Here is an 18,743-nt window from a genome sequence, read left to right as displayed (position 1 = left end):
ACAGAGAATAATACGAGATTAAGGAAGGACTAGAGTGTGCGGTACGTTAAGAGCCACGAAGAGACATGGGTGAGAAATCTCTGCCCATCACGTGGCCAACAAAAGCATGGGAACGGCCAGGTTACCGCTGACTTCATGGGCCTCACCAAGTCCTGCAGTGCCCTCCAGACCCCTGCCGCACACGCTTACCAAGTGCTGGTAACACTGAGGACCGCAGGGCTTGTTGTCCAGGGCCGTCTCCGTGTTCTTCCGCTTATATGTGTTGGGTGTTGCGTGAAAAGCTGCAAGATAACCATGAAATACCCAGATATAACTATGAGACATTTACTTTCCCATTTCTCCAGTTCCAAAGGAAAAAGCCAATGAACACATCACACTTGTGCTGATGGGTGGCTTACGTCATGGAACTTCCTTCAAGCTCGTACTGAATTATCACTGTGTATTGTCCTCCGGTCCCCCCAGAACACCTGAGCTCTAATTATAAACATTTGAGGCCTTAATGTCTCCACAGAAAACAACTGACACATCCTCTGCACAGTAATCAGACGTCCTCTTTTTACCAAGAGAATTCTGACATCTATAGTTTCTTGATTTCTAAAGAAAGGTCAGCACCAGCTTGTCAAATGCGGGAGAAGAATAGGACATCACTTGTTAAAAACCAGTTTCAGAGCTAATGCGGACAGCCTCAGAACCCTCAAATCCAATTTCTGTGAATCACACATAATTCAAGAACCCAGGGAGAGCCTGCGCAGTCAGCACCTTTCTACAGGGAAGCATGAGGGTCGGATAAAACAGGTTTTAGAAAAATGAAGTGTTAGAAACCGACAATTCCTAAATAATATAACACAGGTTCACACTGCAGCACGCTGCTACTTAACTAACCAAGTATGAAAGCACCGCAGTGAGGGCTTCAGTCGGCCTGGGGAAGCGTGCTTTCCCGTGCACCAAGGCAAACACTAGAAACACCCTGCTCAGAATGAGTAACATGAAAGTTATTTCAAACAAAAAATGACAAATTCATGAAATAAATCATTTTTAAAATATCTGTTAAAAGGCATACTTAAAAGATTGTGATGAGCCAGAAGCCCATACCAACCAACATGTTTTTGGTAAAAGTTTTTAGTTTGGATGTCCCCTCTAGTACATATTACACTTACAGATTGATAGTTCTGTCCCAGTTCAGTGCAGAAGACACATCTGTGTCTGTGCACATGCACGTACACAAATGAGGACAGCATCCTCTGCTGGTCTGGAGACAGAAGATGTCTCTCAAGTCAGGATGAGGTGACAGTATCCTCATCACAAGCTGCAGTTACACAGCCTCCAAGTTAAGAACAAATTCAGGCCATAAAGGAAAAATTAACATACTAGTAACCAAAGGTACTTTAAAAAAAATCAAAAGTACCATTCTTAATTGCACCCTGCATTCAGCTAAAGAAAAAGAACTGTTCTAGGAACAGATTTTCCTCAGCAGAATTTCAAACTTGAATTCTTTAGGAAAACTTAGTATATAAAGAATTCTCTCTCCTAGAAATGTCTTGACTATTTTAAATTTCCAGAATACTGAATATAATCTTTTCAGATAGGCACTTAAAGTACTTGAACTAAGTCATTAAAATACATTTTAAACTAAAATAATACAGGGAAAAAAACTACATAAAATTCCCTGATCAGGAAAATTATTAGATGGAAAATTAAAGCAAGATACTTTAAATTTTTACAAAAGGATAAGAACAGGGATACTGGGGGCTTTTTAAATTTTTTTTAACTTCAAAAGCAACCTATAAAATCTAGGTGAACATTTTTATCTAAGTTTTCAAACAAAAGTAAGACTTATAAATTATAACATACAATTCTAAATATTCCCTAGGCCTGTACTTGAGATTTAAGGCCCTCTAATAGAAAAGATTCATGATCAGATACTGAGCTTCTGGCCCAATGAACTGCCAATCCCCTATCGACAAAACACCTTCCTTATAAAAGGTCGACACCCCTAACAACTAAATAACAAGGCCCAGTATCAGTAAGGTTACCAGCACAGAAATAATAAAAATAGTTGAAATCGAAAAAAGCCTCTTTCACCCAGAAATTTTAAAGCCTCCCTTGAACAATGAGTGAAAGAGGAAATACAAAATATTCCCTAAAATTCCTTTAAAAAAAAGAAGTAACAATACCAAATGTCATAACCTAAAGGAGAAGCTGAAACTGTGCTCCAGAGACAACTCATTGTATTAAATACATATATTCAAAAAATAAAAATAACACAAACAAAAACAGTAAAAAAAAAAAAAAACTAATACAGTAGCTGATTCTGAGGGAACACGAAACAGATTTTTTTAATTTATAATCCAAGTCTTAATCTCATCAAGAAAAAGGGGGAGAATGAAACACAGGAGAATAATCACAGAAGTAAATTAAAAGAATCATTAGAACACACAGATCAACGTTACAGAAATAAATTTCAAAACCTGAATGAAATGGATAAATTCCTAAAACTGACCCAGGAGCGACAGGAAATGTATATCCTAGCACTGCTGTCATTTAGCACGGCCATGAAGACGCAGTCAGACAGGAGAGAGAAGTTAAAGTTACAAAGATTGGAAAGAAGGTGAAACCACCCATAACCATAGGTAGTTTAATTACAGCTGGAAAACGCAAAACAATCTGCTGAGGAAGTATTATAAACAAGAACAACTCAGTAAGGTAGCAGGGTATGAAATATGGAAGGACAAAAGCTCGGCACACTTAGTGCCTAGAAATTATCTGACCAAGAATATACACGAACTAGAGGAAGAAAACCTGAGGTTATTAAAGGATAAAAGGAGACATCATATAGTCAGACATAACCCTTCTTTTTAAACGTCAAAAAAACCCCACCAGGTTTCGTCTGTATAGCACAGGGAACTATATTCAATATCCTGTAATATGTTTTATGAAAATGAATATATGTGTGTATATGCATGACTGGGACATTGTGCTGTACACCTGAAACTGACATATTGTAACTGACCGTACTTCAATAAAAAAAATTTTTTACCCTGTAGTTATATAAGAAGATTAAAAAAAATAGATGTTAATTTCCTCCTGGACAGATAGACTCAAGGAACAGAACCCAAAGACCAGAAACACCCAGCACACATGGGGAAAGGAACAGAGGCAGCAGCTCAGAGCAGCCAAGGAGGGAGGGAGGAGGAGCTGGATCCAAAATTTTAACAGAATAAATTCCAAACTGATCAAAGGGCTAGATTTTTTTTCTGTTTTGTTTTTTTTTAATGAAGTCTATAAAACGTTCTAGGAAAAAAAGCAAGAAACTCTCTAAAATCTAAGAGTAGGGAAAGCCAACTGGTAAATTCAACAAACTTTGAAGGTTTTTTTAACCTTGCGTATGGGATTTTTACGAAACAACAAACTGGGGGGGAAAAGTTGCAACTCATCTCAAGACAACTAATTTCCTGACTGTATAAAAGAGGTTCAAGACATCAAAAAGTCCAGAAAACCAGAAGGATAAATACAGTTCAGGAAAAAAATGAAAGTCTCTTAAACATATAAGAAGATAAAATGCAAATTAAACTATGCTGAAAACCATTTACTGACTTGATCAATAAAATCAACGTATCTGTATGTGCATGTATGACTGAAATATTATGCTATACACCGGAAACTGACACAACATTGTGACCTGATTATACTTTAGTTTTCTGTTTTTGTTTTCGTTTTTAAAAACATACTCTCCTGGCACGGCTCTGGGAAACAGGGACTCTTAGTTTGCTGGTAGTTCTTTAAGTCGACAGGCCCCTACACGGCAGGTCATCTGGCAACGTCTGCACCGAGTGGACCAGGTTAACTCACACTTGTGAGGAAGGACGGACAGCCCCACGCACGGTCAGTCACTGCAGCGCTGTCACAGCCCAAGGCTCAAAACAACCCAATGCTAACCCTCGGAACGAGCGACTCAGTTAAGTTATAGGGCCCTCTTCGGCAGGGGACCATGCAGCGTCCAGACAGGAACGACGTCTACAGTGTGAAGTCCAAAAGGGGAGAAAGCTGAAGAGCATGGCAGCATTTGAACAGGGTGGCTGGGAAAGACTACAGCTGTGTTTCCAGAAGAGGCCATAGAAGGTACAGGAGAACAAGCAACACAAGCAGTTTAAGCACAGGGAAGTGAGGACGCGGGCGGGCCAGAAGGAGGGGAGACTTCCCTGGACACCTTCCAGTGCTCTTTTGAAATCGAAGTCCTGTGAATGATGGTTTATTTAAAATACAACAGCTAAACATAAGCCAAGTGCTACTTTAAGTATTTTACACGTGGTAAGTAATAAATTAAATCCCACGACAGCTTATATTATTCCCATTATATAGACAAAGAACAAAAAGCACAAAATGCTGAATTTAACAGGTATGTTTAACAATACCTCAAGTAACTTATTTTATCTAAGGAAAATATATAGTGTATAATATTTTGTCAAAGTCAGTGTAAAGCAATGAATCCGTTAAGGCTACACTACGAAGAGCCCGGCTCTCGTGAGACGAGAGGAACAGCAGGCCCCGCTGCAGGGAGCAGCCGGCCCGCCGGCCCCATGGACGCCAGCCTTCCTGAGGGACACACCCCCTCCTCTCCCCAGCCTGAGTGGCAAGACGATGAGCAGGTTCAAGCTTCACCAAAATTACTTAAACTGGAATAGCACAAGAAAACAACTCTTGCATAATGTTTAAAAGTAATATCCTCCTGTTTTTCTTGGTTCATCAATATGACAAAAAGGTCCATCAGATGCTATATCTAAACACGACAAAGTGGAGGGACCATTTCATTGACTCGAAGAAGAGCGCCCACCAATTTTTTTGCTACAGTGGTATGAGAATGCAATTCAAACATTCTTAAATAAGAAGTGAACATTATTTTGTAAAATGGTCATGTATAAAGGGGAATTAAGTGCAATTCAAGACAACTACTTCAAGGGCTGTGTGAAGACAATGAGGCCAAACCAGTAAGATATCTGATAACCTGACAATGGCTGGGGTAACAAATGGCTGACTTCTACGAATTATTAAAAGTATCAAATCATCAACTGAAACCTCATTCCCCAGCAATGTCAGAAAAATAAGTAATATCATGTGTGCCACACTTCAATTTCATTAAAAACATTTTATGCTTTACCTGTATTCAAATGCAGGTGTTTTTAAAAGTAGCTTATTCAGAGAACCCAAAAAAGAAAAAAACAGAACAGATTTAACACTAAATAGATAATATATATAAACACCTTTTTAGCCAATTTCTTGGTCAACAGAAGTTGTCTGTCAATATTGGCATTGTTGCTCTGGGCTATGAGCTGGTTCACAGTAAGTTTTATTATAAAACAACCACTTGGTTAGCATGTATGGAAAAATCACTGACCTGTATTCTGAGTGAGTGGGAGACAGAAGTCTAAACTTACCCTGTGCAAGACTTCAGAGCAACCCTCAAACAACAAATTAAGTAACAATCCTCTGATCCTAACATATTGTTCAATTGTAACTGCAAGATTAAATGACAACATCCAAGTGCTTTAAGACGTTAATTTCACAACAAAGGAAGAAAGTGAGAACGTACAATAACGGCACTTACGATGTAGGAAGCAGTCGTACTTAAAACAGCGCCTGCAGAAGAGCGTGTGGAACGAGTGCAGGCTCTGCTCCCTCTGGACAGACTTGGCGTTCGGTCCGTCTATGTTTGGGGTGCATTCGGGAGGGAGGGCACCTGGCAGCTGCTGCTCGGTGAGCTCTTTGTACCTGACGTTAACCAAGAGGAATGAAAGAAAGGCGAAACCAGAACCCATAGAAAATAAAGTTTCTACAAGGTTTCTGGGTATTCTTTTTCATGTTTATCTTGCCTAAAACACAAAAAAAGGTCTAGCCTACAACAATATTTAGATGAAGAACCAATTAAATACTATGCCTGGTATATCAAGGAACAAATTCACTGACGTGATTTAGATCTGTCATGAAAAATGTGACTAAAGTGAAGCATGAACTGCACTAAAACTTCTACAAGTGTGCAGACAAATGGCCTCCCACACGAACTCCTGTCAGTTGTGTGTGTGCGCACGCACGTGTGTTTATTTCGGGCACTCCAGACACACATGCACCAGCTCGGAGCCTCACAAACTCGTCAACACAAGACGCTGGGCTCGGCTCCCCGGCTGCATTGCTCTGGCTCTAATAAACCAAACGATGAGTTAACTCCACATGAGGCAAGACCACCTCCAAAGAACAAATCTTACTTTTCCTTTAGCTCTTCTGCTGTGCCCTTATCTGGAAACATTGAGGAAATAGCTTCAAAAATTTTATCAGAAGGAAATTTCCGAGGTGGGCGGCTTTCTTTATCTAAACAGAGAAATAGAAAAGGAAAAAAAAAAAAAAAAGAATGAAAGTAAATCTTTTCTCCATGTCTAACAAAGCTGATTTTCCAAGAAATTATCAACTCTAGTGTTTTACTTACTTCTAACATATTTTACAGGTATCTGGAATGCTGGTAGGTCGGACAAAAATTCAAAGTCAAATATACAAAGATTTAACCAAGTGCACTGGGAAGCAGAAAACCAAGGTTCTAATCCCAGCTCTGCCACTAACTGATACTGTGACCTTGGCTGGTCACCGATCCACCTGGGGCTGTTCCCTCATCTGTAAAATGGAGGAGCTAAACTAGATAGATGATCACCAAGGTACTTGTTCTAAACATTGCACACTTCTCTGAAACTGCAATTTTTCCCCAAATTCTTTTATACTGTCTTAACAACAAGCTTTGTCAAATCTCCACCAACTATGGGCTCTAAGTTGGAATTCTATTTTTCTGGTAAACCATAACAAGTGTGCAGGTTAAAACACATGCTCTGGGCCAGAGCTTGTTCCCATCACAGCATTTTCTGGGCTGTTTCTTCCCAGCACTGTGATAACTTACTTCACACTCACTAAACCCATCACCTAACTATACAGTGGATCCAATGATAAAATCCACCTTGTGGAACATCATGAGGATTAAATATATATACTTGCATATAAGGGGATGAGCAGACTCCCTGTACACTGTCAATGACGATTCTGTTATGTATCATAATGATTATGATGATTGCCCAGGGAAACCCAAAAATCATATGTTCTTTTGCTAGTCAAGGGAAATAAAGATGCTCAAGTGCAGGGTGAAATGTTACAAATAATATTCTAATTTTGACTATACTACCACTGATGTGATATTTAACAAAAGATTTATCCACACTCTACTGTTTCTGGAAAATGCTGTAATGGTCACCCATGAACCTGCAGACAGAATGACGACGCACCTTCCCGGTTCTCCTCCAGACCTTTCTGTGTGTCTTCTCTGTCATCAGGATCGTCTCCATCGTCATCCTCGTCCTCATCACTGTACTGACCAAGTGCGTTCACCAGCTCCACAAAAATCTCGTCATTGATAAATCCACATTCTGAAATTTGCCAAGTCAAATATCAGAAATACACAAAAGTTTATGTTGCCTTTTCTAATTTATGAGAAACAGCTGGGGTCTATCAATCAGCACTATAGCATTATTATTACAATGTGGGAGGAAGGATCATTTTCAGGACTGGCCTGAGGCAAAGTTCGAAGCAGAATTTATCTTTGACACCTGCCATTTTCACAAGTGTCCAGTGCTACAACAACCTAATTCTTCACAAACTAACTATGGGATTAGCCTCCTAAACAGTGTATCTGACAGACCTTGCTATCCACCCGCAACAGGAACAGACACACATTACCATCCTGCCAGGCAATTTAACAGGGTCTCCTGGACAAAACACCGGAGTTGTGATTCTGATGACAGAATTTCAGGTGCTGCAAGTGCCTGGTGGGGAAGGTATTTTTGGAGCCCATGTCACACAAGCAGAGCCCTAATCCTCACTAAATTTACTGCTAAACAATCTTAAAAGTGACATACACTCAAACAATTCTATTTAGTTTACGTATTACTGATATTATAATTTGTTATAACTATCTATGCATTATTTTCAAGTGGCAAACATGATCCTTCAATTTAAAAATAGGGAAAACATTGAAAATTTTAGGCTTGTGAGTCCAGGCCAGTCCAGCAATTTTTTCATACCCGTTTTTAAAAAAAAACAAAAATTAAAGTATCAATTCTCTGGCCCCCTTTCCAGGAGAATAAATGCATGGCTCACCTCTATCCCCATGTACTTTTCCATCGTAATTTTTTATTAGTTCTTCAATGAAAGTCCCATCCTGGTCTAAAACTTCATCCCCCATATAAGGAATGTTATGTAATACAGTTTCATCTTCCACCTAAAAGTAAAAATACATGTATTTAAAAAGCAGGCTTATCCTAAGTATCAAAATATTCTTTAAGTAAATGTAATTAACTAAAACACAAAAATATTTTTTCGTAAGTAGATGTCTGTATCCAGTTCTCCAAATTTAAAATAATAGACAGCAAACTCTCAAAGCTACAAATAAAAGACCCCTCTCAATACAAAATTGTAAACTGACTGCACTTCAATTAAAAAATACAAAAAGACCCCTCTCATCAATAAGCAGTTCATCTGAGAAAACTGTTTATAGGGAAAAAATTTAAGAGAAAATACTGTTATTATCTAACTTAATCTCATCAGTCGTTAAAACTTACCACTGTTGTATATCTAAGGAAAAAAATGCTGCAAATCACAGTATGATTCCATCAATTTTAAGACACATTTGTATTTTAGATGTTTGAAAGTGTCTTAGGATCGACGAAATATGGTTTTTCAAAATAAACTATAAGAAACCATACCAAAAAAGAAAAAAAACTATAAATACGGATTTCCAAACTTCACTTGACAATGTAATTAAGGGACATTCAATAGAATAAAGTTCTAGGAATATAAAACAGAGTATTGATGGTCCATTAAAGTTTGTGCCAAAAGGATTTACTCTTAGGCATAAAATAGAAACATTCCAGAATAAAATATTTCAATACTGAGATGAACGAGATGCATATGAAAGTCGGAAGTGCTAATAAAGATGACAGGTGAGTTTACATGAAGGTTTGGAAAACAGGAGGAAGAAGGTGCTAGCTTAGTAGGAAAGAGCCAATCGAAAGTTCAGAGAGAACAGAGTGCTACAGAAGACAGGGACAGGAAGCTGACATTCATGGAGGAAGAGAATTTTCAATAAAGAATAAAAAAAGACAGCAATTACAGATAAAGATGCGAAGTTTCCGAAGTCCGTATCTAAATAAGGAGACTAATTTAAAACAAGGATAGGTCTAAGTCTTGAGAGGCCTTTGAACAGAGTATTGGTTAAAAATAGAATTTTAGAACAATAATTCTGATAAACAGAATGGACTGGCTAAGACTGACAGGAGGACGAGGCCACTACGTCAAGTGCGAGGTGCTGAGGCTGGCCCAGGATCGCTGGGAAGGAAGATACATGGGAAAGCCAAGACACACACAGGGAACTGTCAGGTAGGAGCAGGCAGGAAAAAGGAAGAAAGGGAAATTTTCCAAATAACCTCTACGTAGCACATTCAGGACAGCTGCAGAGTTCATAAAGGTAATAGTGCCTTAGACAAACCAGGAAGAAGGTAACTGGGAGAAAGTGCATATACGGAATAAAATGAAAACTTAGATATTAAGGGATTGCTCTATTCAGATTCAAGCTTATATACAAGAATAGTTCCATCAGATCGCACTTGCACTAATCACATTTAATCTAGGAGAGTGAATTATTCTGAACACAAGCCAAAATTAAATGACAACTGGCTATTTTGTCTTCCCAAATGTATCCATATAACCTTTGCTCCTCAAAACACATCCCAGTCAGAACAGCCTGCCTACTCTGGCTTTCAGCAGCAGCAAAATCCACAGATGATTCATAAATACTATTTACTGACAACATCAAACACTATATTCTTTGAGAATTTCAGTCTGAAAATATGAACCCTCCTGTAAGCTTTTTCAACATGATTCTCCAACTTACTGGGGTTTTTTAGGGGTTTTTTGTTTGTTTGAGGTGAATTTTTGCTTTTATTTGCCAGGGTAACTTAACTACAGCAGCTTGCAAACTTTTTTTACCTAAAAAATACATTTTACAATACAATCCAACAAACACACACATATATGTAAATAACTGAAATCAAAGTTTTGCCAAAAATGTCTACCCTGAGTTTTTTTGTTTTTTTAAGACCTTTTTTTGGAGCAATTTTAGGTTTACAACAAAATTGACAGGAGGGTACAGAAATTTTCCATATACCCCCTTCTCCACACATATGCATAGTCGTTATTTTTGCTCACTGGAGTGGTACTTTTTATCTTTAAACTAAGGATGAATGTACATTGACACATCATAATCACCAAAGTCCACACAAACTTACTGTTTTTGAATATAGTCTTAAACACATACACAATTGCAGAAGAGTATCTGAAATTTGCCTTTAAGCCTCAACTGAAAAATACTGAAAAGTTACTGAAGACATTAGAAACGTGTTTATTTTTAAAGTCTAGTAAACAATTCTCCATAGGCTTACCAAGGGCTTCCATCAATATTTTAATAGCTTTATTATTTTACATATCAAATAAGTAGTAAAAATACATATTTCTAACTTAACAAGTCAAGAATGCATACTCAAATTTCTCTCTTGTTCCATCTGCCTTCATCCTACTTCTGTAAAGAATTAAATACCAGCATTTCATTACGAGAGCTATTGTGCCAGTGTTATCTGTGGAAATATGCTTAACCTTGTGTTTCATAAGCCCTGAGAATATTTCATAGTGTACATTATCATTTAATAACATGCTGCCTAAAATTTTTTTAAATAATAAGTTCTCAATTAACAAGACCTCAAAGTCAGACTGAGATTACAGGATACAGACTGACATCTTATAACCTTCATCTTTTAAATTAATTTTTAACCCCAGGTATGGGTTTTGCTTAATATTTTTCCTTTAGGGAATATTTTAACTAGAAAGGTCTAAGAAAAGGGTAACCCTGAAAATGCTTAAAAATACACATATTAAATCGGTTTAAAAAATTACTCCAAATGCTCCCATTTTGATAGCTGTTTTCACTTAGATACTATCTTGACTTACCTTGATAAGAAAATTATCTATGTTTTATTTAAAAGAAAAGATTATCAAATAAGCAGGACACATTATTTACATACCATGAAATTCTGCTGTAGAGGAGACCAAGAATACATTATGGGTACTGAAGCAACCGCATTCAGAGTCTTTAACGGAATGACTTGTGTTGGAAAATCCAAGTCACTGGTCACCGAACACTAGAAGAGAAAAAATAAAATTGACCTGTAAGAATAAAAGGACAATCTGCAGCTGCAGTCATCACATTATAAAGGGATGCTGCCTGCTTACATCACTTGAAAAGGAAACTTCTTTACCTAAGACAATAAGTTCATAAAAACCAAAAAGGATTCTCTCCTCTCTTTTACTTAGTGTGAAAAAAAGCTTCATATTTTGCAAATTTTTCAAAACCCTCCAACCCTTCCCATACTTACCAGCATTAATAAGAATCAAATAGTGTGTTTCTCTGGCTTTCATTATAAATTTCTTAGCTCAATGCTTCATTTCTTTTATATCTCAACCATGTGGAATAATAATATCTACACCAATAAACCACTTAAATCTTACTTAATAGAAATATACAAACTTGTTAGGTTAACCTTTCTTATCTGCACCTTCCCTTTTTAAAAACCCAAGTGTAGTTTGCTGCTGTTATCAGATAATATACGAAGTATTAAAGGTAACAGGTCTGAGCTTCTATCACAACAAAATGGATTCAAATCATCTCTGCAAGAGTGTAATCTCTAAACTAGTAATAATAACAATAGCTAACGTTACTAAGCACTTTCTACTTGCTAGGCACTATTTTAAACACATTACATATCTTATATTTTAGTCTTTATTACAACCCTGTAAGATGGGGACTATTCTTAGCACCATTTTACAGGTGAGAAAACTAAGATAGAGAAAAGATAAGTAACTGGCCCAAAGCCATACATTAGTTAGGGCTAGAATTTAAACCCAGCAAGTCTGACTCTGGAGCCTCTGCTCTCACCCACTACACGTACTGTCCCGATACCACATTTCTATACGTATCTATACCGGTTAAGTGCAGCTATTCCTCTGAAATACCGTATTTCATCCAACCTACGATGACATCTATTTCAAAGCAGACCATTATCTCCTCTATCACTAAGAAAATAATGTTGCCAATTTAACTACAAGACAATAGTTTCTTATCATAGTGATTCTAAGATGCATGCCAGTTTCAGGTGTTAAAATGTTAAAAAAGGTTGCATCTTCGATTCAATGAAATACGGTAAAAATCTGTGCCCAAATACCACAGCATTTTGCATCCTGTCTAGGAAACCGTCTTTTCTTAAACAGTACCACTACCCAATTATCAGGTCTCCAGAGCCTTCTCAAAAATACCCTGGGCATATAATCAATGAAAATAGAGGAAAAAGAAGTAGAACTGAAGTAGTAAAATGAAACCAAAAAAAAATCTTATCTATACAACACACACAATTATTAAATGTTTAATTTTTATTTAACAGGACTTAAAAATAGCAGGACTAGATTTGGTGAAATCAGAGTGGAAGTCTTTGGCATCCAGGCCACACCTGGCCCTCAGCCCATCAGGCCAGGGGGATAATCTTGCAATAGTCACAGTCACTGCAGCACAAAAATAGTTCCTTCCTCGTGGAAGCGAAGGTTTAAAGAGAGTAGTTAGGAAGAACTGTGACAGTGATTAATCCATTAATTTGCTTTCCAAAGGGCAAAGATAAAGATAATACTAGAAAGCTCGTAGCTCAAGTAAATAAGAAGGTGTGAACAGTTTACTAAAACTCCAAAACCCGCGATCTTTTCCTGTTTCACTCTTTGGCCTCTGATACAACTCTCATCCATCCGTCCAATAATAACAGCAGTTAACATTTATTGAGCACGTACTGTGTTGCAGGCACTGTGCTAAGTGCTTTGTATACATCATCTTAACCACTCCTCATCTTGGCCTTTAGCATCACAATTTCACAAATGAGGAGGAGACTGAGGTTCAGAGAAGTAAAGTAACTTTCCTAGTCAGAAAGGTAGTAAATTACCAAGCCAGGATGGAAGCCTAAGTCTGACTCCAGTGCCCCAGCCTCATCCCTGCGCTCTAGCTCTCAGCCTGGAGATGCTCTGCTGGCGCAGTGGGCACTGCGCAGGAACACATGACAAGGTTACAGGAGCATCTCCTCCTCCATGCCCTCTTCTCGTCTACTACTACCATGTCTTCATTCCTTTTTCCTAAGTTACTTAACCAAGTAACTCTGGGGCAAAGAGTGGTTATAATTATGGAATAAAGTATTACACACTGTCCAGTGATTTTAGCACAAAATAACTTCATTTCTTGCAAAACAACTAAACTAGAGTTTTTGATTTTTGTTTTACACCTGGTAGAGGTAAATTAATTCTGTGACTTTAATTCTGAAGACTTCCCCCCCAAAGCCTGGGGGGTAAGGGGAACAGCTGCCTCTCCAACTGACTTATTCACCTGCTTTAACATTTAAATCCAAGGCCACACGTAAGGTAGGACAGCTGAATACCCTGTTCAACCACCAGACAGGAGGATGCTAACTTTGGTTTACCTGTTGGCTCTAATGATGTAGCAAATACTGAGTCTACTGAATGAGGTCAAATGATTTTTCCGTGAACAGAAAGAACTCACAGAAGCACAGAAAATAAGACAGCAAAGGTTGCGGCGCTAAGTCCTGCCTCCACGCCACACCTGCCACACACCTGGGCCCGGTGTCTTAATCAAGCCGTACGGGTGTCACCGGGGCCGGAGACAAGCTCTCTGAGGGCAGAGCAGCGGAGGCAGAGCGCGGTTTTACCTCTGTCTCGTGACAATACTCAGCACAGTGTCTCAAAAAAGAGTAGGCACTCAAAAAATGTTTCTGGAATGAACAGACCGATTTTGCTCACTTTCCCTAGTGGAGATTTCAATTTCCCTTTAAAGCTCGCAGAACACCTATTTAGAAAATTGAAGGCCTACACCCACTTCATTATCTACGAAGAATCTCTCTAGAAACCTACCCCACTCTTTACCTATTAACCGTAACTAATAACCATATTCCTTTCATTTATGAAATAATATTCAAATGCAAAAGCATTTGTTGGTAAAACAAGTTTGGGAATTCTTATTTATTGACTTACAGGAAAATTACTCAAAAATCCCAGTTACTTACCAGTAACTTTTTTTCTTTGAAAATGTATCATCCTTGACAGTTTATGTTATTAAGTCTCAGATCACTCAGAGTAGTGAATAGGAGTCTGACCTCATGGGTCTCCACAGCATTTTACCTGATAAGAGTCACATGTCCTGGACTCAGGAACTCACTAGGAGACCTATATCAACAAATTAAATTCTCTAATTCTAGCTCCAACTTGAGGATGACACAAGGAAATTGTTGTAGATAATCCATCATCAATGGTGAAGAAAGAAAACAACTATATTAGTTATCAAGGATGCTACATTTTCAGAGAAACACAGCTTACTGGTAAGTAACCAGGTTCCTCTGAGGATGGATAGACTTACATCAACCAGCTGGTACAATAGGCGACTGTGTGGCTGGACCACTGGGAGCTGGAGAGGGAAGTCAAGCCAAAAATAGTAGTTGTAGGAGTACACAACCAAACTGAGACTCTTGGCAGAAGGCTGGTTCCAAGTAAAAACTGTGTTATGGAAAATCGTAGAGGGAAGAGCAGGTGAATGGCCTGCAGGGAAGGGAAAGAAATTAACACACCCTACTATGTGCCAAGCACTGTGCTAGAGACTTTACCAAAGTTAATTTCTTTAAAATTCACCACTACCCTGTGAGGTAGGTATGACTCCCCATCTTACAGAGGGACACCCCAACGGGCAATAGCTATAGCCATCTGGTCTCTAAACAATCTTAAACATTAGAAGGGTTAAGTCCGACTTCCGTATAGTGGAGGGAAAAATACAGTTAGCCAAATTAAAAATATTCTTTACCCTGGTTGGTCCATTTAATTCAAGCCAGAGACACAATGAACTGTTGATATTGTCTAATATCCTTTTGCTTTTCTAAGTAAAAACAATAAGGAACTGTCTCACATCCCAGGTGGAGGGGAGGAAGCATCAGCTGCCACCTACTCTGGGGAAAAGCTGAGATGATTCCTGAAACTGCCCACATTCTTTAAGATCTGAGTAGAGAAAAGATGACACACCAAGTTTTAAATTAGCTAGCCCTGCTGGTGAAAATGACAGTGTATATAACTTAATTTCAGACTGCTTCTATGTGAAGGAAGTACTAAAGAAAAAACTGGAATGAGATAAATATCAAGTTTAGATCAAGAAAAGCTCATAGCAGAAGTGAGTTCATAACCAGGTTTAGAAGGAGGAGCAGAGAAGGGTAGTGAGCGTGTGCTCCAGCAGGAGAGGGTCAGAGGAAAACTCCCGACCCCATCTTGACACAGGCGTATTTAATAAAAGCAGCTCATCAAGGGTGTTGGAGCTAAGGAACAGAAGAGTGGCTCATACCAGACTGTTAAGTTACTTCAATTTTCGCTGCTGAATATTTATGCTGCAGAGCCGCCGGGCTGGGGAAGAACCTCCACCCAGCAACACTAGGCCCCTGCTCTGAGCTCCCTGAAGCACCACAGGAAGATCTCCTCCCATATAAGCATCAGTCTTACACTTCTGCGGGGAGGGGGGGCAAGTCCAGCATTTAAAGTAGAACAGGCAACATTTGGAAAACAATTTCAGGACATTTAAACCCTTACAGCTCTTCCCTGCAGCTTGGCTTCAGAAGCCTGATCCTGAATAAAGAGACCATAAAGAGATAAACCTGGTTAGTACAGTAACTGCTAAGACCCAGTGCAGTCTGGGTCTGAGGTGGTGCCTTTCGGGTAAATCACCTCCTCATAACCTGCCACCTGCCTAAAAGACTGGAGATCAGAAACAGAAGAACAGTTACAGGACGTAAGTTGGTAAAACCACAAAAACACTCCACAAAGCCCATGAAGCAGGTCACCATAGCCACATTTGTCCTTGACATGCAAACTCAAGTACCTAATTCAATAACAGTGCTGTGAGGGGTAAATAAAACCATTTCCATCATTAGAAAAAAAGAAAGAAAACAAAAACTAAGAAGCAGAACAAAGCAGAAAGTCAGGGTTTCTATCAGCCGGGACAGCACAAGCTAGGAAGCCCTGTTTCCACGAGCAGACGTGAGGCTTAATGCCACCCAGCAGCACAGGCACCAGCAAGACTGCCACGGACGCGGCCTCTGAGGAGGAGCTCCAAGTCCTGGCTCAGGCGCTAAACCTGCTCGGGTGACCACCACCAGCAGGGAGGCCAATTCTGCTGATCTTTGCGAAACACATTTATAACTGCTCCTTAACCGCTCACGGATGGTCACTCAGTGAATAGCAATGAAATGACGACAAAGCTAAACAGAGAAAAATTAAAAACAAAATCCCTCACTCACTCTTTACACCAAAGAAAAGGTTAAATGATATTAAAATGTAAAAATTAAAACAGAACTAAAAAAAAAGACAGATAATTGATAATCTTGAAGTGGAGGAAGGCTTTGTAAGTCTAAGAAACCCAGAAATCAAAAGAAATTCTAATTTGACTACATAAAACTTCTGTATAACCAAAATATAGCACAAATAACAGCCATTAAAATGGGGGGTCTGCAGAACAGATGATTAAAAACTACTATTTATAATATACAAAAAGTCCTTCAAAATCATAAGAAAAAGTCCAACCCAATTTCAAAAGACTGAAGACCGTAAGAGCCAACTCACGAAAGAAACAAACAACAGGCACTTAACTTACTGATTAAAGAAAGGTAAGCACATTTTAATATTTTTTCTATCATACTGACAAAGATTAACAAGATTAATATTTTATCTTGGCAATATCGATAAACACGTCCACGAACAGCTGGTGAGAGTGTAAATGTAAAACCTTTGGGGGCAATGCTGTAATCTCTGTTAAAATTTTAAATCTGCATCTCTTCTTGACTTATGAATCCTGTTTCTAGGAACTTTTCCTACAGAATTACTCAAGAGGCAAAGATGTGTATGAAGGATATTCACTGAGATGCTAATTGCAAAAGGGAAAAATAAAAGCCTAAGTGTTCATCAATTATGAACAGGGCCACTAATTGTGATACATCCACAGGACCAAGCACTGTGCATTGTTGGAGAGACTGAAGACCTGGACAGAGGCTGTAAAGTGATGCCCCAAATAGCAGGCATGTTTTATCTGGGAGTAATGTTTCAAAATAAAATGTATAGTATCACTTATTAACATGTTATTGTATATAGAAAAAGAAATCTGAAAGAATAAGTCACAGGGTTTGGACTACAGGGACTTTTGCCTGTTTTATATATTTCTTTGTTATTTGAATTTTTGTAATTAGCATTTTGCAATCAGCTTTATTTGAAGAAAAAGATTAAAAACAAGAGTTTGATTAACCCAACAAATAGTCACATTAGCTGGTATAAAACTGCCTCATCAGTTGCCAAGGTAGCTCATTAAATCGGCCCAACCTTCCAAAACGGTACTCAAATAATATTCTTTTATGAAATCTAGTAAAAGAAGATAAAACAGAATCATAAGCAGTGGGTGTAAGTCAATCCACATTACCAAGCTAACCTGCCATAGAAGCTCGCTCTTATTTCTTCAGAGGAATGAACAGCCTCTAACACTGCAGAGACCACACCAGCATCTCTTTAGGTTTTTGTTCATTCTGTTTTTAAAACAGCTGTCAAATTTCAGTCTTGCATTTTGGGAAGAGACTTGATCTTTGTAATAGTCAATTTAACAGTAATTTTTAAAATACAAACTATATATACAGTATTTTAGAAGAAAAACAGCAAATTAAAGTTTCTAATTAACAAAATAAACATTTGACATTTCTGAAAAGTTCACTTTTTAAATTTAAGACATATAATCTTAAATTTAAAATGTGATCTCAAACAGCGTAAGTGTATGATGTATCTTTAATGTATGCTAATGATACATAAACTCATATGACATAAGTGATCTTTCTTCAAGTGACCTTTTTGGAAAAGCATAAAATGCTTACATTAGCCTCCTTTCAAAAGACAAAGAAAACCTCCTTTATGATCATTTAAGTAAGGTACCATCTATTTCAGGTAAAAGAAAGCAAGAAAGCAAGCAAAGGCTGCCATGATTTGAAAAAATTACATGAGCAGAAAGGACTGGCAGAGTTAACATGAGACTCAACCAATAAATGGTTAAGAGAGACAAAGAGCAGCAGAAGGCAACTCAGAATCCAGTTCCTCGAGGAACCAAGAAGGGATGGGTATGTGCAGACTATGAGGAAAGACAGACGCTTGCGAGAGCCACTCATCTATTCCTAGACTTGAGAAAAACGACCCGACTCTGCCACGTCTGCTCAAAGGCTGAGCATGCCCATTGGTCCTACAATCTTGAAATGTAAGAAGGAAAGAAAGCATGTTACTTTGTTGAAAGTTAAAAGTTTATTTAAGTGAAGACCACTCAAGTATACAGAGTACACTAGCATCTTATTTTTTCTTTGGGTATAGTATCTAAATTTCTATTTACAATTAACTGAGGAAAGTGTATCACCACATCAGTAAATAATGCAATCAGGTGTTTACATGTAAATAAGATGTTTTTCTTCTCCAACAAAAATAAGTCAAAACTGCAAACCTATGAAAGAACT

General features: G+C 38.2%; 1 protein-coding gene across 13 annotated transcripts in view; it reads right to left on the bottom strand.

The window, feature by feature from the left end:
• Positions 1-18,743, bottom strand: part of EZH2 (enhancer of zeste 2 polycomb repressive complex 2 subunit) — a 54,813-nt gene that overhangs the window by 10,712 nt on the left and 25,358 nt on the right. For 5 of the 13 annotated variants that reach the window (XM_072964281.1, XM_072964274.1, XM_072964273.1 and 2 more), the window contains 7 exons: positions 14,594-14,772; positions 11,160-11,276; positions 8,185-8,305; positions 7,314-7,454; positions 6,258-6,360; positions 5,603-5,766; positions 190-281 (listed from right to left, as the gene is read on the bottom strand). In XM_072964281.1, the coding sequence (XP_072820382.1) occupies positions 190-281; positions 5,603-5,766; positions 6,258-6,360; positions 7,314-7,454; positions 8,185-8,305; positions 11,160-11,276; positions 14,594-14,772 (917 nt within the window). The remainder of the gene's footprint in view (positions 1-189; positions 282-5,602; positions 5,767-6,257; positions 6,361-7,313; positions 7,455-8,184; positions 8,306-11,159; positions 11,277-14,593; positions 14,773-18,743) is intronic. The other 8 variants (XM_072964280.1, XM_072964278.1, XM_072964279.1 and 5 more) reach the window with 3 other exon arrangements.

This window comes from Vicugna pacos, chromosome 7 (genome assembly GCF_048564905.1).
Source record: "Vicugna pacos chromosome 7, VicPac4, whole genome shotgun sequence".
NCBI classification, from domain to species: domain Eukaryota; kingdom Metazoa; phylum Chordata; class Mammalia; order Artiodactyla; family Camelidae; genus Vicugna; species Vicugna pacos.
Note: the sequence above shows the minus strand (reverse complement) of the source record. Positions and strands in the feature narration are given on the sequence as shown.